Genomic DNA, 19,930 nt, shown 5'->3' with positions numbered 1-19,930 from the left:
CCTTGTGCTTTTAGATCGCTATCGCAGTGCTTTGATGTCATGCGGCGATCGATCTGCGAGAAGCCGATGCATCTCGAACAAGCCTGCCGTGTTTGTGTTTGGCGCTACCGCACTAGCGGTTGCTGGGCAACATGAGACGTATACAGTGACGTAAGATCTGGCTCTGTTGTGGCTCTCTAGCCGGTGGAAAGGCAAACCGGTTCTTAGTAAGCTCGTCAGTCGAACCAACTCTGAACCAGCTCTGGCTCTGGCTCTGAACCAGCACCCGGTTCTTGTTGGTGGAAAAGGGGTATCATAGTAAAAATAAAAGTCTACAGGAAGTTCTTTCTGTACAGTTAGGGTTACTTCCTGTTTCTCCACCTCCATACACATGTTCTGAGTGAGAATCGCTGGCTAAACCTGGCCAATATCAAACAATATCATGTGCAATCCTGTGCATGTGTAGTGTGACGCACCAGTGTGTGGAGGAGCAGCAGGAGTGTGTGTGTCTCCGGATCCCTGTGAAGGAGAGAGCAGACGGTTACAGGTGTGTTTCAGAGCCGGCTCCAGCAGAAGGACAGGTGTGTGTCTCACAGGGGTGTGTGTGTCTCACAGGGGTGTGTGTCTCAGCTATGTGTGTGTGTGTGTGTGTGTGTGTGTCTCAGCTGTGTGTGTCTCAGCTGTGTGTGTGTGTGTCTCAGCTGTGTGTGTGTGTGTGTGTCTCAGCTGTGTGTGTGTGTGTGTGTGTGTGTGTGTGTGTGTGTCTCAGCCGTGTGTGTGTCTCAGCCGTGTGTGTGTGTCTCAGCTGTGTGTGTCTCAGCCGTGTGTGTGCGTCTCAGCTGTGTGTGTGTGTGTGTGTGTGTGTGTGTGTCTCAGCCGTGTGTGTGTCTCAGCCGTGTGTGTGTGTCTCAGCTGTGTGTGTCTCAGCCGTGTGTGTGCGTCTCAGCTGTGTGTGTGTGTTTCAGCTGTGTGTGTGTGTGTCTCAGCCATGTGTGTCTCAGCTATGTGTGTGTGTGTGTGTGTCTCAGCTGTGTGTGTGTGTGTCTCAGCCGTGTGTGTCTCAGCTATGTGTGTGTGTGTGTGTGTCTCAGCTGTGTGTGTCTCAGCCGTGTGTGTGCGTCTCAGCTGTGTGTGTGTGTTTCAGCTGTGTGTGTGTCTCAGCTGTGTGTGTGTCTCAGCTGTGTGTGTCTCAGCTGTGTGTGTCCCAGCCGTGTGTGTGTGTCTCAGCTGTGTCTCAGCGTGTGTGTGTGTGTGTCTCAGCTGTGTGTGTCCCAGCCGTGTGTGTGTGTCTCAGCTGTGTCTCAGCTGTGTGTGTGTGTGTGTGTCTCAGCTGTGTGTGTCTCAACTGTGTGCGTCTCAGCTGTGTGTGTGTGTCTCAGCTGTGTGTGTGTGTCTCAGCTGTGTGTGTGTGTCTCAGCTGTGTGTGTGTCAGCTGTGTGTGTGTGTCTCAACTGTGTGTGTGTCTCAGCTGTGTGTGTGTGTGTGTGTGTGTGTCTCAGCTGTGTGTGTGTGTGTCTCAGCCATGTGTGTCTCAGCTATGTGTGTGTGTGTGTGTGTTTCAGCTGTGTGTGTGTGTGTCTCAGCCATGTGTGTCTCAGCTATGTGTGTGTGTGTGTGTCTCAGCTGTGTGTGTGTGTGTGTCTCAGCCGTGTGTGTCTCAGCTATGTGTGTGTGTGTGTGTGTCTCAGCTGTGTGTGTCTCAGCCGTGTGTGTGCGTCTCAGCTGTGTGTGTGTGTTTCAGCTGTGTGTGTGTCTCAGCTGTGTGTGTGTCTCAGCTGTGTGTGTGTGTCTCATCTGTGTGTGTCTCAGCTGTGTGTGTCCCAGCCGTGTGTGTGTGTCTCAGCTGTGTCTCAGCGTGTGTGTGTGTGTGTCTCAGCTGTGTGTGTCCCAGCCATGTGTGTGTGTCTCAGCTGTGTCTCAGCTGTGTGTGTGTGTGTGTGTCTCAGCTGTGTGTGTCTCAACTGTGTGTGTCTCAGCTGTGTGTGTGTGTCTCAGCTGTGTGTGTGTGTCTCAGCTGTGTGTGTGTGTCTCAGCTGTGTGTGTGTCAGCTGTGTGTGTGTGTCTCAACTGTGTGTGTGTCTCAACTGTGTGTGTGTGTCTCAACTGTGTGTGTGTGTCTCAGCTGTGTGTGTGTGTCTCAGCTGTGTGTGTGTCTCATCTGTGTGTGTCCCAGCCGTGTGAGTGTCTCAGCTGTGTCTCAGCGTGTGTGTGTGTCTCATCTGTGTGTGTCCCAGCCGTGTGTGTGTCTCAGCTGTGTCTCAGCGTGTGTGTGTGTGTGTGTGTCTCAGCTGTGTGTCTCAACTGTGTGCGTCTCAGCTGTGTGTGTGTGTCTCAACTGTGTGTGTGCGTCTCAGCTGTGTGTGTGCGTCTCAGCTGTGTGTGTGCGTCTCAGCTGTGTGTGTGTGTCTCAGCTGTGTGTGTGCGTCTCAGCTGTGTGTGTGTGTCTCAGCTGTGTGTGTGTGTCTCAGCTGTGTGTGTGCGTCTCAGCTGTGTGTGTGCGTCTCAGCTGTGTGTGTGCGTCTCAGCTGTGTGTGTGCGTCTCAGCTGTGTGTGTGCGTCTCAGCTGTGTGTGTGTGTGTCTCAACTGTGTGTGTGTGTCTCAGCTGTGTGTGTGCGTCTCAGCTGTGTGTGTGTGTCTCAGCTGTGTGTGTGCGTCTCAGCTGTGTGTGTGCGTCTCAGCTGTGTGTGTGCGTCTCAGCTGTGTGTGTGCGTCTCAGCTGTGTGTGTGTGTCTCAACTGTGTGTGTGCGTCTCAGCTGTGTGTGTGCGTCTCAGCTGTGTGTGTGCGTCTCAGCTGTGTGTGTGTGTCTCAGCTGTGTGTGTGCGTCTCAACTGTGTGTGTGCGTCTCAGCTGTGTGTGTGCGTCTCAGCTGTGTGTGTGCGTCTCAGCTGTGTGTGTGTGTCTCAGCTGTGTGTGTGTGTCTCAGCTGTGTGTGTGTGTCTCAGCTGTGTGTGTGTGTCTCAGCTGTGTGTGTGCGTCTCAGCTGTGTGTGTGTGTCTCAGCTGTGTGTGTGCGTCTCAGCTGTGTGTGTGTGTCTCAGCTGTGTGTGTGCGTCTCAGCTGTGTGTGTGTGTGTCTCAACTGTGTGTGTGTGTCTCAGCTGTGTGTGTGCGTCTCAGCTGTGTGTGTGCGTCTCAGCTGTGTGTGTGCGTCTCAGCTGTGTGTGTGCGTCTCAGCTGTGTGTGTGTGTCTCAGCTGTGTGTGTGTGTCTCAGCTGTGTGTGTGCGTCTCAGCTGTGTGTGTGCGTCTCAGCTGTGTGTGTGTGTCTCAGCTGTATGTGTCTCAGCTGTGTGTGTGTGTGTCTCATCTGTGTGTGTCTCAGCTGTGTGTGTCTCAGCTGTGTGTGTCCCAGCCATGTGTGTGTCTCAGCTATGTGTGTGTGTGTGTGTGTGTGTGTGTGTGTGTCTCACCTGCGGCTCGTCTGAAGCGGCTCCGGTCGGCGCCTCGTCTGAAGTGGCTGGAGGAACAGGTAAAGACACACACCGTTATAACATAGCTCTGATGATGCGTTATTCCCCACTGACGATGTGTGAAGCTGCTGATGAACCTTTAATGACCTTCAGTGATCAACTCACCATAAACTCAACAAATCAACATCAGACACACACGCTGCTGAGATTCACCCAGAAACACACACACACCTGAGATTCATCCAGAAACACACACACACCTGAGATTCATCCAGAAACACACACACACCTGAGATTCATCCAGAAACACACACACACCTGAGATTCACCCAGAAACAAACACACACCTGAGATTCATCCAGAAACACACACACACCTGAGATTCACCCAGAAACACACACACACCTGAGATTCATCCAGAAACACACACACACCTGAGATTCACCCAGAAACAAACACACACCTGAGATTCACCCAGAAACAAACACACACCTGAGATTCATCCAGAAACACACACACACCTGAGATTCACCCAGAAACACACACACACCTGAGATTCATCCAGAAACACACACACCTGAAATTCATCCAGAAACACACACACACACCTGAGATTCACCCAGAAACACACACACACCTGAGATTCATCCAGAAACACACACACACACCTGAGATTCACCCAGAAACAAACACACACCTGAGATTCATCCAGAAACACTCACACACCTGAGATTCATCCAGAAACACTCACACACCTGAGATTCATCCAGAAACACACACACACCTGAGATTCATCCAGAAACACTCACACACCTGAGATTCACCCAGAAACACACACACACCTGAGATTCACTCAGAAACACACACACCTGAGATTCACCCAGAAACACACACACACCTGAGATTCACCCAGAAACACACACACACCTGAGATTCATCCAGAAACACTCACACACCTGAAATTCATCCAGAAACACACACACACCTGAGATTCATCCAGAAACACACACACACCTGAGATTCATCCAGAAACACACACACACCTGAGATTCATCCAGAAACACACACACACCTGAGATTCATCCAGAAACACTCACACACCTGAGATTCACCCAGAAACACACACACACCTGAGATTCACTCAGAAACACACACACCTGAGATTCACCCAGAAACACACACACACCTGAGATTCACCCAGAAACAAACACACACCTGAGATTCATCCAGAAACACTCACACACCTGAAATTCATCCAGAAACACACACACACCTGAGATTCATCCAGAAACACACACACACCTGAGATTCATCCAGAAACACTCACACACCTGAGATTCATCCAGAAACACACACACACCTGAGATTCATCCAGAAACACACACACACCTGAGATTCATCCAGAAACACACACACACCTGAGATTCATCCAGAAACACACACACACCTGAGATTCATCCAGAAACACTCACACACCTGAGATTCATCCAGAAACACTCACACACCTGAGATTCACCCAGAAACACACACACACCTGAGATTCATCCAGAAACACACACACACCTGAGATTCATCCAGAAACAAACACACACCTGAGATTCATCCAGAAACACACACACACCTGAGATTCATCCAGAAACACACACACACCTGAGATTCATCCAGAAACACACACACACCTGAGATTCACCCAGAAACACACACACACCTGAGATTCATCCAGAAACACACACACACCTGAGATTCATCCAGAAACACACACACACCTGAGATTCACCCAGAAACACACACACACCTGAGATTCATCCAGAAACACACACACACCTGAGATTCACCCAGAAACAAACACACACCTGAGATTCATCCAGAAACACACACACACCTGAGATTCATCCAGAAACACACACACACCTGAGATTCATCCAGAAACACACACACACCTGAGATTCATCCAGAAACACTCACACACCTGAGATTCACCCAGAAACACACACACACCTGAGATTCACCCAGAAACACACACACACCTGAGATTCATCCAGAAACACACACACACCTGAGATTCATCCAGAAACACACACACCTGAGATTCATCCAGAAACACACACACACCTGAGATTCATCCAGAAACACACACACACCTGAGATTCATCCAGAAACACACACACACCTGAGATTCATCCAGAAACAAACACACACCTGAGATTCATCCAGAAACACTCACACACCTGAGATTCATCCAGAAACACACACACACCTGAGATTCATCCAGAAACACACACACACCTGAGATTCACCCAGAAACACACACACACCTGACCTGAAATTCACCCAGAAACAAACACACACCTGAGATTCACCCAGAAACACACACACACCTGAGATTCATCCAGAAACACACACACACCTGAGATTCATCCAGAAACACTCACACACCTGAGATTCACCCAGAAACAAACACACTAAACCACTGGGAACGATGGGAAACAAGCTTTCATTCTCCATAAAAGCAGCTGCTGTCTTTTATATTCTATAATGATCACGTCAGTCGCTGCGGGGCGTAACGTAGAGCTGAGATTCACTGTGTGTGAGTGTGTGAAAGAGTGTGAGTGTGTGTGTGTGTGTGTGTGTGTGTGTGTGTCTTACACTGATGTTCACCTAGAATCATAAAACGAAGCTAACAATTAAGTGACAGAAGTTAGTCTCCACTGTCTGAACTCTGAGCAGCGTCACAGGATCCTCTTCACGACTGAAGCAGGAAGTGATGCACTACACGTGTGACTCAGAGCCTCTGCTGCCCTCGTGTGGCTGGAGAGAGACACGCACCTGTGGCCATTAGGAAGGACTCAGCAGTTCTCTCAGGAAGAGGAGGAGGAGAATCGTCACTGCCGTCACAGTCTGAGGCAGAAAGAGCACCGTTACCAACCACAGCACACACTCTCACACACAATCAGACCATCTCGAGCCTTTACCCAGTGTAGCGCAGCACCAACCCCAGACGCAAGCCCCGATCGACCCATGAGAGTCAAGAACACACTCCCATCATGCCTTCAGCCCCACACCCTATTGAGTGACTAACCCTTGACAGGCAGCAGCTCAGAGGCAGAGGAGAACTGCATTTGATCAAGTGACCCGAAGACACCAGGAGCATCTCTGTACACACACACACGCATGCACACACGCACGCACGCACGCGTGTCCACTTCCTTAAGACCGACACTCTTAAGACCATCAAACTTGGTCTCATTCTGTCTGTGAATTCTGACACAAAGTGACACACACTACTGCCACTCATCACGTCTGTGCGACATCACTGGCCACTAGCCTGATCAAATGAGAGTCACATGACTGGAAGGAAGTGAGAACCAGGAAAGGAAGCAGACGGATGAGTGTGTGAGTAGACAAGGGATCATACCTGACAAGGTGTGTGTGAGGAGACGAGGGATCATACCTGTGGCAGTGTGTGTGGAGAGACGAGGAATCATACCTGACGAGGTGTGTGTGGGGAGACGAGGGATCATACCTGAGGCAGTGTGTGTGGGGAGACGAGGGATCATACCTGAGGCAGTGTGTGTGGGGAGACGAGGGATCATACCTGTGGCAGTGTGTGTGGAGAGACGAGGAATCATACCCAACGAGGTGTGTGTGGGGAGACGAGGGATCATACCTGAGGCAGTGTGTGTGGGGAGACGAGGGATCATACCTGAGGCAGTGTGTGTGGGGAGACGAGGGATCATACCTGTGGCAGTGTGTGTGGAGAGACGAGGAATCATACCCAACGAGGTGTGTGTGGGGAGACGAGGAATCATACCTGACGAGGTGTATGTGAGGAGACGATGGATCATACCTGAGGCGGTGTGTGTGGGGAGACGAGGGATCATACCTGAGGCAGTGTGTGTGAGGAGACGAAGGATCATACCTGTGGCAGTGTGTGTGGAGAGACGAGGAATCATACCCAACGAGGTGTGTGTGGGGAGACGAGGGATCATACCTGACGAGGTGTATGTGAGGAGACGAGGGATCATACCTGAGGCGGTGTGTGTGGGGAGACGAGGAATCATACCTGACGAGGTGTGTGTGGGGAGACGAGGAATCATACCTGACGAGGTGTGTGTGGGGAGACGAGGAATCATACCTGACGAGGTGTGTGTGGGGAGACGAGGAATCATACCTGAGGCGGTGTGTGTGGGGAGACGAGGAATCATACCTGACGAGGTGTATGTGAGGAAACGATGGATCATACCTGAGGCGGTGTGTGTGGGGAGACGAGGGATCATACCTGAGGCAGTGTGTGTGGGGAGACGAGGAATCATACCCGACGAGGTGTGTGTGGGGAGACGAGGAATCATACCCGACGAGGTGTGTGTGGGGAGACGAGGGATCATACCTGACGAGGTGTATGTGAGGAAACGATGGATCATACCTGAGGCGGTGTGTGTGGAAAGACGAGGGATCATACCTGAGGCAGTGTGTGTGGGGAGACGAGGAATCATACCCGACGAGGTGTGTGTGGGGAGACGAGGAATCATACCTGACGAGGTGTATGTGAGGAGACGAGGGATCATACCTGACGAGGTGTGTGTGGGGAGACGAGGGATCATACCTGACGAGGTGTGTGTGAGGAGACGAGGGATCATACCTGAGGCAGTGTGTGTGGGGAGACGAGGAATCATACCCGACGAGGTGTGTGTGGGGAGACGAGGAATCATACCTGACGAGGTGTATGTGAGGAGACGATGGATCATACCTGACGAGGTGTGTGTGGGGAGACGAGGGATCATACCTGAGGCGGTGTGTGTGAGGAGACGAGGGATCATACCTGAGGCAGTGTGTGTGAGGAGACGAAGGATCATACCTGTGGCAGTGTGTGTAGAGAGACGAGGAATCATACCTGACGAGGTGTATGTGAGGAGACGAGGGATCATACCTGAGGCGGTGTGTGTGGGGAGACGAGGGATCATACCTGAGGCGGTGTGTGTGGGGAGACGAGGAATCATACCCGACGAGGTGTGTGTGGGGAGATGAGGAATCATACCCAACGAGGTGTATGTGAGGAGACGAGGGATCATACCTGAGGCGGTGTGTGTGGGGAGACGAGGGATCATACCTGAGGCAGTGTGTGTGGGGAGACGAGGAATCATACCCGATGAGGTGTGTGTGGGGAGACGAGGAATCATACCCGATGAGGTGTGTGTGGGGAGACGAGGAATCATACCTGACGAGGTGTATGTGAGGAGACGATGGATCATACCTGACGAGGTGTGTGTGAGGAGACGAGGGATCATACCTGACGAGGTGTATGTGAGGAGACGATGGATCATACCTGACGAGGTGTGTGTGGGGAGACGAGGGATCATACCTGACGAGATGTGTGTGGGGAGACGAGGGATCATACCTGAGGCGGTGTGTGTGAGGAGACGAGGGATCATACCTGAGGCAGTGTGTGTGAGGAGACGAAGGATCATACCTGTGGCAGTGTGTGTAGAGAGACGAGGAATCATACCTGACGAGGTGTATGTGAGGAGACGAGGGATCATACCTGAGGCGGTGTGTGTGGGGAGACGAGGGATCATACCTGAGGCGGTGTGTGTGGGGAGACGAGGAATCATACCCGACAAGGTGTGTGTGGGGAGACGAGGAATCATACCTGACGAGGTGTATGTGAGGAGACGATGGATCATACCTGACGAGGTGTGTGTGGGGAGACGAGGAATCATACCTGACGAGGTTTGTGTGAGGAGATGAGGGATCATACCTGACGAGGTGTGTGTGGGGAGACGAGGAATCATACCCAACGAGGTGTGTGTGGGGAGACGAGGAATCATACCTGACGAGGTGTGTGTGGGGAGACGAGGGATCATACCTGACGAGGTTTGTGTGAGGAGATGAGGGATCATACCTGACGAGGTGTGTGTGGGGAGACGAGGAATCATACCCAACGAGGTGTGTGTGGGGAGACGAGGAATCATACCTGAGGCGGTGTATGTGAGGAGACGATGGATCATACCTGACGAGGTGTGTGTGAGGAGATGAGGGATCATACCTGACGAGGTGTGTGTGGGGAGACGAGGGATCATACCCAACGAGGTGTGTGTGGGGAGACGAGGAATCATACCTGACGAGGTGTGTGTGGGGAGACGAGGAATCATACCCGACGAGGTGTGTGTGGGGAGACGAGGAATCATACCTGAGGCGGTGTATGTGAGGAGACGATGGATCATACCTGACGAGGTGTGTGTGAGGAGATGAGGGATCATACCTGACGAGGTGTGTGTGGGGAGATGAGGGATCATACCTGACGAGGTGTGTGTGGGGAGACGAGAAATCATACCCAACGAGGTGTGTGTGGGGAGACGAGGAATCATACCTGACGAGGTGTGTGTGGGGAGACGAGGAATCATACCTGACGAGGTTTGTGTGAGGAGATGAGGGATCATACCTGACGAGGTGTGTGTGGGGAGACGAGGAATCATACCCAACGAGGTGTGTGTGGGGAGACGAGGAATCATACCTGACGAGGTGTGTGTGGGGAGACGAGGAATCATACCCAACGAGGTGTGTGTGAGGAGACGAGGAATCATACCTGACGAGGTGTGTGTGGGGAGACGAGGAATCATACCTGAGGCGGTGTATGTGAGGAGACGAGGAATCATACCTGACGAGGTGTGTGTGGGGAGACGAGGAATCATACCTGACGAGGTGTGTGTGAGGAGATGAGGGATCATACCTGACGAGGTGTGTGTGAGGAGATGAGGGATCATACCTGACGAGGTGTGTGTGGGGAGATGAGGGATCATACCTGACGAGGTGTGTGTGGGGAGATGAGGGATCATACCTGACGAGGTGTGTGTGGGGAGACGAGGGATCATACCTGACGAGGTGTATGTGAGGAGACGAGGAATCATACCCAACGAGGTGTATGTGAGGAGACGATGGATCATACCTGACGAGGTGTGTGTGGGGAGACGAGGGATCATACCTGACGAGGTGTGTGTGGGGAGACGAGGGATCATACCTGACGAGGTGTGTGTGGGGAGACGAGGGATCATACCTCACGAGGTGTATGTGAGGAGACGATGGATCATACCTGACGAAGTGTGTGTGGGGAGACGAGGGATCATACCTGAGGCGGTGTGTGTGAGGAGACGAGGGATCATACCTGAGGCAGTGTGTGTGAGGAGACGAAGGATCATACCTGTGGCAGTGTGTGTAGAGAGACGAGGAATCATACCTGACGAGGTGTATGTGAGGAGACGAGGGATCATACCTGAGGCGGTGTGTGTGGGGAGACGAGGGATCATACCTGAGGCGGTGTGTGTGGGGAGACGAGGAATCATACCCGACAAGGTGTGTGTGGGGAGACGAGGAATCATACCTGACGAGGTGTATGTGAGGAGACGATGGATCATACCTGACGAGGTGTGTGTGGGGAGACGAGGAATCATACCTGACGAGGTTTGTGTGAGGAGATGAGGGATCATACCTGACGAGGTGTGTGTGGGGAGACGAGGAATCATACCCAACGAGGTGTGTGTGGGGAGACGAGGAATCATACCTGACGAGGTGTGTGTGGGGAGACGAGGGATCATACCTGACGAGGTTTGTGTGAGGAGATGAGGGATCATACCTGACGAGGTGTGTGTGGGGAGACGAGGAATCATACCCAACGAGGTGTGTGTGGGGAGACGAGGAATCATACCTGAGGCGGTGTATGTGAGGAGACGATGGATCATACCTGACGAGGTGTGTGTGAGGAGATGAGGGATCATACCTGACGAGGTGTGTGTGGGGAGACGAGGGATCATACCCAACGAGGTGTGTGTGGGGAGACGAGGAATCATACCTGACGAGGTGTGTGTGGGGAGACGAGGAATCATACCCGACGAGGTGTGTGTGGGGAGACGAGGAATCATACCTGAGGCGGTGTATGTGAGGAGACGATGGATCATACCTGACGAGGTGTGTGTGAGGAGATGAGGGATCATACCTGACGAGGTGTGTGTGGGGAGATGAGGGATCATACCTGACGAGGTGTGTGTGGGGAGACGAGAAATCATACCCAACGAGGTGTGTGTGGGGAGACGAGGAATCATACCTGACGAGGTGTGTGTGGGGAGACGAGGAATCATACCTGACGAGGTTTGTGTGAGGAGATGAGGGATCATACCTGACGAGGTGTGTGTGGGGAGACGAGGAATCATACCCAACGAGGTGTGTGTGGGGAGACGAGGAATCATACCTGACGAGGTGTGTGTGGGGAGACGAGGAATCATACCCAACGAGGTGTGTGTGAGGAGACGAGGAATCATACCTGACGAGGTGTGTGTGGGGAGACGAGGAATCATACCTGAGGCGGTGTATGTGAGGAGACGAGGAATCATACCTGACGAGGTGTGTGTGGGGAGACGAGGAATCATACCTGACGAGGTGTGTGTGAGGAGATGAGGGATCATACCTGACGAGGTGTGTGTGAGGAGATGAGGGATCATACCTGACGAGGTGTGTGTGGGGAGATGAGGGATCATACCTGACGAGGTGTGTGTGGGGAGATGAGGGATCATACCTGACGAGGTGTGTGTGGGGAGACGAGGGATCATACCTGACGAGGTGTATGTGAGGAGACGAGGAATCATACCCAACGAGGTGTATGTGAGGAGACGATGGATCATACCTGACGAGGTGTGTGTGGGGAGACGAGGGATCATACCTGACGAGGTGTGTGTGGGGAGACGAGGGATCATACCTGACGAGGTGTGTGTGGGGAGACGAGGGATCATACCTCACGAGGTGTATGTGAGGAGACGATGGATCATACCTGACGAAGTGTGTGTGGGGAGACGAGGGATCATACCTGACGAGGTGTGTGTGGGGAGATGAGGGATCATACCTGACGAGGTGTGTGTGAGGAGATGAGGGATCATACCTGACGAGGTGTGTGTGGGGAGATGAGGGATCATACCTGACGAGGTGTGTGTGGGGAGACGAGGAATCATACCCAACGAGGTGTGTGTGGGGAGACGAGGGATCATACCTGACGAGGTGTATGTGAGGAGACGATGGATCATACCTGACGAGGTGTGTGTGGGGAGACGAGGGATCATACCTGACGAGGTGTGTGTGGGGAGACGAGGGATCATACCTGACGAGGTGTGTGTGAGGAGACGAGGGATCATACCTGAGGCAGTGTGTGTGGGGAGACGAGGGATCATACCTGAGGCGGTGTGTGTGGGGAGACGAGGGATCATACCTGACGAGGTGTGTGTGAGGAGACAAGGGATCATACCTGAGGCGGTGTGTGTGGGGAGACGAGGAATCATACCTGAGGCGGTGTGTGTGGGGAGACGAGGGATCATACCTGACGAGGTGTATGTGAGGAGACGAGGGATCATACCTGAGGCAGTGTGTGTGAAGAGACGAAGGATCATACCTAAGGCAGTGTGTGTGGGGAGACGAGGGATCATACCTGATGAGGTGTGTGTGGGGAGACGAGGGATCATACCCAACGAGGTGTGTGTGGGGAGACGAGGAATCATACCTGACAAGGTGTGTGTGGGGAGACGAGGAATCATACCCGACGAGGTGTGTGTGAGGAGACGAGGGATCATACCTGAGGCAGTGTGTGTGGGAGACGAGGAATCATACCTGAGGCAGTGTGTGTGAGGAGACGAAGGATCATACCTGTGGCAGTGTGTGTAGAGAGACGAGGAATCATACCTGTGGCAGTGTGTGTGGGGAGACGAGGAATCATACCCGACGAGGTGTGTGTGAGGAGACGAAGGATCATACCTGAGGCAGTGTGTGTGGGAGACGAGGAATCATACCCAACGAGGTGTGTGTGGGGAAACGAGGAATCATACCTGACGAGGTGTGTGTGGGGAGACGAGGAATCATACCTGAGGCGGTGTGTGTGGGGAAACGAGGGATCATACCTGAGGCGGTGTGTGTGGGGAGACGAGGGATCATACCTGACGAGGTGTGTGTGGGGAGACGAGGGATCATACCTGACGAGGTGTGTGTGAGGAGACGAGGGATCATACCTGACGAGGTGTATGTGAGGAGACGAGGGATCATACCTGAGGCAGTGTGTGTGAGGAGACGAGGGATCATACCTGAGGCAGTGTGTGTGGGGAGACAAGGAATCATACCCAACGAGGTGTGTGTGGGGAGACGAGGAATCATACCCAACGAGGTGTGTGTGGGGAGACGAGGAATCATACCCAACGAGGTGTGTGTGGGGAGACGAGGGATCATACCTGAGGCGGTGTGTGTGGGGAGACGAGGAATCATACCTGAGGTGGTGTGTGTGGGGAGACGAGGGATCATACCTGACGATGTGTGTGTGGGGAGACGAGGGATCATACCCGACAAGGTGTGTGTGGGGAAACGAGGAATCATACCTGACGAGGTGTGTGTGGGGAGACGAGGAATCATACCCAACGAGGTGTGTGTGGGGAAACGAGGAATCATACCTGACGAGGTGTGTGTGGGGAGACGAGGAATCATACCTGAGGCGGTGTGTGTGGGGAAACGAGGGATCATACCTGAGGCGGTGTGTGTGGGGAGACGAGGGATCATACCTGACGAGGTGTGTGTGGGGAGACGAGGGATCATACCTGACGAGGTGTGTGTGAGGAGACGAGGGATCATACCTGACGAGGTGTATGTGAGGAGACGAGGGATCATACCTGAGGCAGTGTGTGTGAGGAGACGAGGGATCATACCTGAGGCAGTGTGTGTGGGGAGACAAGGAATCATACCCAACGAGGTGTGTGTGGGGAGACGAGGAATCATACCCAACGAGGTGTGTGTGGGGAGACGAGGAATCATACCCAACGAGGTGTGTGTGGGGAGACGAGGGATCATACCTGAGGCGGTGTGTGTGGGGAGACGAGGAATCATACCTGAGGTGGTGTGTGTGGGGAGACGAGGGATCATACCTGACGATGTGTGTGTGGGGAGACGAGGGATCATACCCGACAAGGTGTGTGTGGGGAGACGAGGAATCATACCTGACGAGGTGTATGTGAGGAGACGATGGATCATACCTGACGAGGTGTGTGTGGGGAGACGAGGAATCATACCTGACGAGGTGTGTGTGGGGAGACGAGGGATCATACCTGAGGCAGTGTGTGTGGGGAGACGAGGGATCATACCTGTGGCAGTGTGTGTGGAGAGACGAGGAATCATACCCGACGAGGTGTGTGTGGGGAGACGAGGAATCATACCTGACGAGGTGTATGTGAGGAGACGATGGATCATACCTGAGGCGGTGTGTGTGGGGAGACGAGGGATCATACCTGAGGCAGTGTGTGTGAGGAGACGAAGGATCATACCTGTGGCAGTGTGTGTGGAGAGACGAGGAATCATACCCAACGAGGTGTGTGTGGGGAGACGAGGGATCATACCTGACGAGGTGTATGTGAGGAGACGAGGGATCATACCTGAGGCGGTGTGTGTGGGGAGACGAGGAATCATACCTGACGAGGTGTATGTGAGGAAACGATGGATCATACCTGAGGCGGTGTGTGTGGGGAGACGAGGGATCATACCTGAGGCAGTGTGTGTGGGGAGACGAGGAATCATACCCGACGAGGTGTGTGTGGGGAGACGAGGAATCATACCCGACGAGGTGTGTGTGGGGAGACGAGGAATCATACCTGACGAGGTGTATGTGAGGAGACGAGGGATCATACCTGACGAGGTGTGTGTGGGGAGACGAGGGATCATACCTGACGAGGTGTGTGTGAGGAGACGAGGGATCATACCTGAGGCAGTGTGTGTGGGGAGACGAGGAATCATACCCGACGAGGTGTGTGTGGGGAGACGAGGAATCATACCTGACGAGGTGTATGTGAGGAGACGATGGATCATACCTGACGAGGTGTGTGTGGGGAGACGAGGGATCATACCTGAGGCGGTGTGTGTGAGGAGACGAGGGATCATACCTGAGGCAGTGTGTGTGAGGAGACGAAGGATCATACCTGTGGCAGTGTGTGTAGAGAGACGAGGAATCATACCTGACGAGGTGTATGTGAGGACACGAGGGATCATACCTGAGGCGGTGTGTGTGGGGAGACGAGGGATCATACCTGAGGCGGTGTGTGTGGGGAGACGAGGAATCATACCCGACGAGGTGTGTGTGGGGAGACGAGGAATCATACCCAACGAGGTGTATGTGAGGAGACGAGGGATCATACCTGAGGCGGTGTGTGTGGGGAGACGAGGGATCATACCTGAGGCAGTGTGTGTGGGGAGACGAGGAATCATACCCGATGAGGTGTGTGTGGGGAGACGAGGAATCATACCCGATGAGGTGTGTGTGGGGAGACGAGGAATCATACCTGACGAGGTGTATGTGAGGAGACGATGGATCATACCTGACGAGGTGTGTGTGAGGAGACGAGGGATCATACCTGACGAGGTGTGTGTGGGGAGACGAGGGATCATACCTGAGGCGGTGTGTGTGAGGAGACGAGGGATCATACCTGAGGCAGTGTGTGTGAGGAGACGAAGGATCATACCTGTGGCAGTGTGTGTAGAGAGACGAGGAATCATACCTGACGAGGTGTATGTGAGGAGACGAGGGATCATACCTGAGGCGGTGTGTGTGGGGAGACGAGGGATCATACCTGAGGCGGTGTGTGTGGGGAGACGAGGAATCATACCCGACAAGGTGTGTGTGGGGAGACGAGGAATCATACCTGACGAGGTGTATGTGAGGAGACGATGGATCATACCTGACGAGGTGTGTGTGGGGAGACGAGGAATCATACCTGACGAGGTTTGTGTGAGGAGATGAGGGATCATACCTGACGAGGTGTGTGTGGGGAGACGAGGAATCATACCCAACGAGGTGTGTGTGGGGAGACGAGGAATCATACCTGACGAGGTGTGTGTGGGGAGACGAGGGATCATACCTGACGAGGTTTGTGTGAGGAGATGAGGGATCATACCTGACGAGGTGTGTGTGGGGAGACGAGGAATCATACCCAACGAGGTGTGTGTGGGGAGACGAGGAATCATACCTGACGAGGTGTGTGTGGGGAGACGAGGAATCATACCCAACGAGGTGTGTGTGGGGAGACGAGGAATCATACCTGAGGCGGTGTATGTGAGGAGACGATGGATCATACCTGACGAGGTGTGTGTGAGGAGATGAGGGATCATACCTGACGAGGTGTGTGTGGGGAGATGAGGGATCATACCTGACGAGGTGTGTGTGGGGAGACGAGAAATCATACCCAACGAGGTGTGTGTGGGGAGACGAGGAATCATACCTGACGAGGTGTGTGTGGGGAGACGAGGAATCATACCTGACGAGGTTTGTGTGAGGAGATGAGGGATCATACCTGACGAGGTGTGTGTGGGGAGACGAGGAATCATACCCAACGAGGTGTGTGTGGGGAGACGAGGAATCATACCTGACGAGGTGTGTGTGGGGAGACGAGGAATCATACCCAACGAGGTGTGTGTGGGGAGACGAGGAATCATACCTGAGGCGGTGTATGTGAGGAGACGATGGATCATACCTGACGAGGTGTGTGTGAGGAGATGAGGGATCATACCTGACGAGGTGTGTGTGGGGAGATGAGGGATCATACCTGACGAGGTGTGTGTGGGGAGACGAGGAATCATACCCAACGAGGTGTGTGTGGGGAGACGAGGAATCATACCTGACGAGGTGTATGTGAGGAGACGATGGATCATACCTGACGAGGTGTGTGTGGGGAGACGAGGGATCATACCTGACGAGGTGTGTGTGGGGAGACGAGGGATCATACCTGACGAGGTGTGTGTGAGGAGACGAGGGATCATACCTGAGGCAGTGTGTGTGGGGAGACGAGGGATCATACCTGAGGCGGTGTGTGTGGGGAGACGAGGGATCATACCTGACGAGGTGTGTGTGAGGAGACGAGGGATCATACCTGAGGCGGTGTGTGTGGGGAGACGAGGAATCATACCTGAGGCGGTGTGTGTGGGGAGACGAGGGATCATACCTGACGAGGTGTATGTGAGGAGACGAGGGATCATACCTGAGGCAGTGTGTGTGAAGAGACGAAGGATCATACCTAAGGCAGTGTGTGTGGGGAGACGAGGGATCATACCTGATGAGGTGTGTGTGGGGAGACGAGGGATCATACCCAACGAGGTGTGTGTGGGGAGACGAGGAATCATACCTGACAAGGTGTGTGTGGGGAGACGAGGAATCATACCCGACGAGGTGTGTGTGAGGAGACGAGGGATCATACCTGAGGCAGTGTGTGTGGGAGACGAGGAATCATACCCAACGAGGTGTGTGTGGGGAAACGAGGAATCATACCTGACGAGGTGTGTGTGGGGAGACGATGGATCATACCTGAGGCAGTGTGTGTGAGGAGACGAAGGATCATACCTGTGGCAGTGTGTGTAGAGAGACGAGGAATCATACCTGTGGCAGTGTGTGTGGGGAGACGAGGAATCATACCCGACGAGGTGTGTGTGAGGAGACGAAGGATCATACCTGAGGCAGTGTGTGTGGGAGACGAGGAATCATACCCAACGAGGTGTGTGTGGGGAAACGAGGAATCATACCTGACGAGGTGTGTGTGGGGAGACGAGGAATCATACCTGAGGCGGTGTGTGTGGGGAAACGAGGGATCATACCTGAGGCGGTGTGTGTGGGGAGACGAGGGATCATACCTGACGAGGTGTGTGTGGGGAGACGAGGGATCATACCTGACGAGGTGTGTGTGAGGAGACGAGGGATCATACCTGACGAGGTGTGTGTGAGGAGACGAGGGATCATACCTGAGGCAGTGTGTGTGGGGAGACAAGGAATCATACCCAACGAGGTGTGTGTGGGGAGACGAGGAATCATACCCAACGAGGTGTGTGTGGGGAGACGAGGAATCATACCCAACGAGGTGTGTGTGGGGAGACGAGGGATCATACCTGAGGCGGTGTGTGTGGGGAGACGAGGGATCATACCTGAGGTGGTGTGTGTGGGGAGACGAGGGATCATACCTGACGAGGTGTGTGTGGGGAGACGAGGGATCATACCCAACGAGGTGTGTGTGGGGAGACGAGGGATCATACCTGAGGCAGTGTGTGTGGGGAGATGAGGGATCATACCTGAGGTGGTGTGTGTGGGGAGACGAGGGATCATACCTGAGGCAGTGTGTGTGGGGAGATGAGGGATCATACCTGAGGTGGTGTGTGTGGGGAGACGAGGGATCATACCTGACGAGGTGTGTGTGGGGAGACGATGGATCATACCCGAGGCGGTGTGTGTGGGGAGACGAGGGATCATACCTGAGGCGGTGTGTGTGGGGAGACGAGGGATCATACCTGAGGTGGTGTGTGTGGGGAGACGAGGGATCATACCTGACGAGGTGTGTGTGAGGAGACGAGGGATCATACCTGACGAGGTGTATGTGGGGAGACGAGGGATCATACCTGAGGTGGTGTGTGTGGGGAGACGAGGGATCATACCTGACGAGGTGTGTGTGGGGAGACGAGGGATCATACCCAACGAGGTGTGTGTGGGGAGACGAGGGATCATACCTGAGGCAGTGTGTGTGGGGAGACGAGGGATCATACCTGAGGTGGTGTGTGTGGGGAGACGAGGGATCATACCTGACGAGGTGTGTGTGGGGAGACGATGGATCATACCTGAGGCGGTGTGTGTGGGGAGACGAGGGATCATACCTGAGGCGGTGTGTGTGGGGAGACGAGGGATCATACCTGAGGTGGTGTGTGTGGGGAGACGAGGGATCTTACCTGACGAGGTGTGTGTAAGGAGACGAGGGATCATACCTGACGAGGTGTATGTGGGGAGACGAGGGATCATACCTGAGGCGGTGTGTGTGGGGAGACGAGGGATCATACCTGAGGCGGTGTGTGTGGGGAGACGAGGGATCATACCTGAGGTGGTGTGTGTGGGGAGACGAGGGATCATACCTGACGAGGTGTGTGTGAGGAGACGAGGGATCATACCTGAGGCAGTGTGTGTGAGGAGACGAGGGATCATACCTGAGGCAGTGTGTGTGAGGAGACGAGGGATCATACCTGAGGCAGTGTGTGTGGGGAGACAAGGAATCATACCCAACGAGGTGTGTGTGGGGAGACGAGGAATCATACCCAACGAGGTGTGTGTGGGGAGACGAGGGATCATACCTGAGGCGGTGTGTGTGGGGAGACGAGGGATCATACCTGAGGCGGTGTGCCTGAGGCGGTGTGTGTGGGGAGATGAGGGATCATACCTGACGAGGTGTGTGTGGGGAGACGAGGAATCATACCCAACGAGGTGTGTGTGGGGAGACGAGGAATCATACCTGACGAGGTGTATGTGAGGAGACGATGGATCATACCTGACGAGGTGTGTGTGGGGAGACGAGGGATCATACCTGACGAGGTGTGTGTGGGGAGACGAGGGATCATACCTGACGAGGTGTGTGTGAGGAGACGAGGGATCATACCTGAGGCAGTGTGTGTGGGGAGACGAGGGATCATACCTGAGGCGGTGTGTGTGGGGAGACGAGGGATCATACCTGACGAGGTGTG

At 53.7% G+C, this 19,930-nt stretch overlaps 1 protein-coding gene across 4 annotated transcripts in view; it reads right to left on the bottom strand.

Annotated features, from left to right (window-relative positions):
- The window catches only part of ptpn12 (protein tyrosine phosphatase non-receptor type 12), a 59,955-nt gene that overhangs the window by 1,765 nt on the left and 38,260 nt on the right, over positions 1 to 19,930 (bottom strand). The window contains exons 14-16 of one of the 4 annotated variants that reach the window (XM_079869026.1): positions 6,215 to 6,286; positions 3,389 to 3,435; positions 456 to 498 (exon numbers count right to left, since the gene is read on the bottom strand). In XM_079869026.1, coding sequence (XP_079725152.1) covers positions 456 to 498; positions 3,389 to 3,435; positions 6,215 to 6,286 — 162 coding nt within the window. The remainder of the gene's footprint in view (positions 1 to 455; positions 499 to 3,388; positions 3,436 to 6,214; positions 6,287 to 19,930) is intronic. The other 3 variants (XM_079869027.1, XM_079869028.1, XM_079869029.1) reach the window with 3 other exon arrangements.

Source organism: Squalius cephalus (genome assembly GCF_949319135.1).
Source record: "Squalius cephalus genome assembly, chromosome: 4".
Classification (NCBI taxonomy): domain Eukaryota; kingdom Metazoa; phylum Chordata; class Actinopteri; order Cypriniformes; family Leuciscidae; genus Squalius; species Squalius cephalus.
Note: the sequence above shows the minus strand (reverse complement) of the source record. Positions and strands in the feature narration are given on the sequence as shown.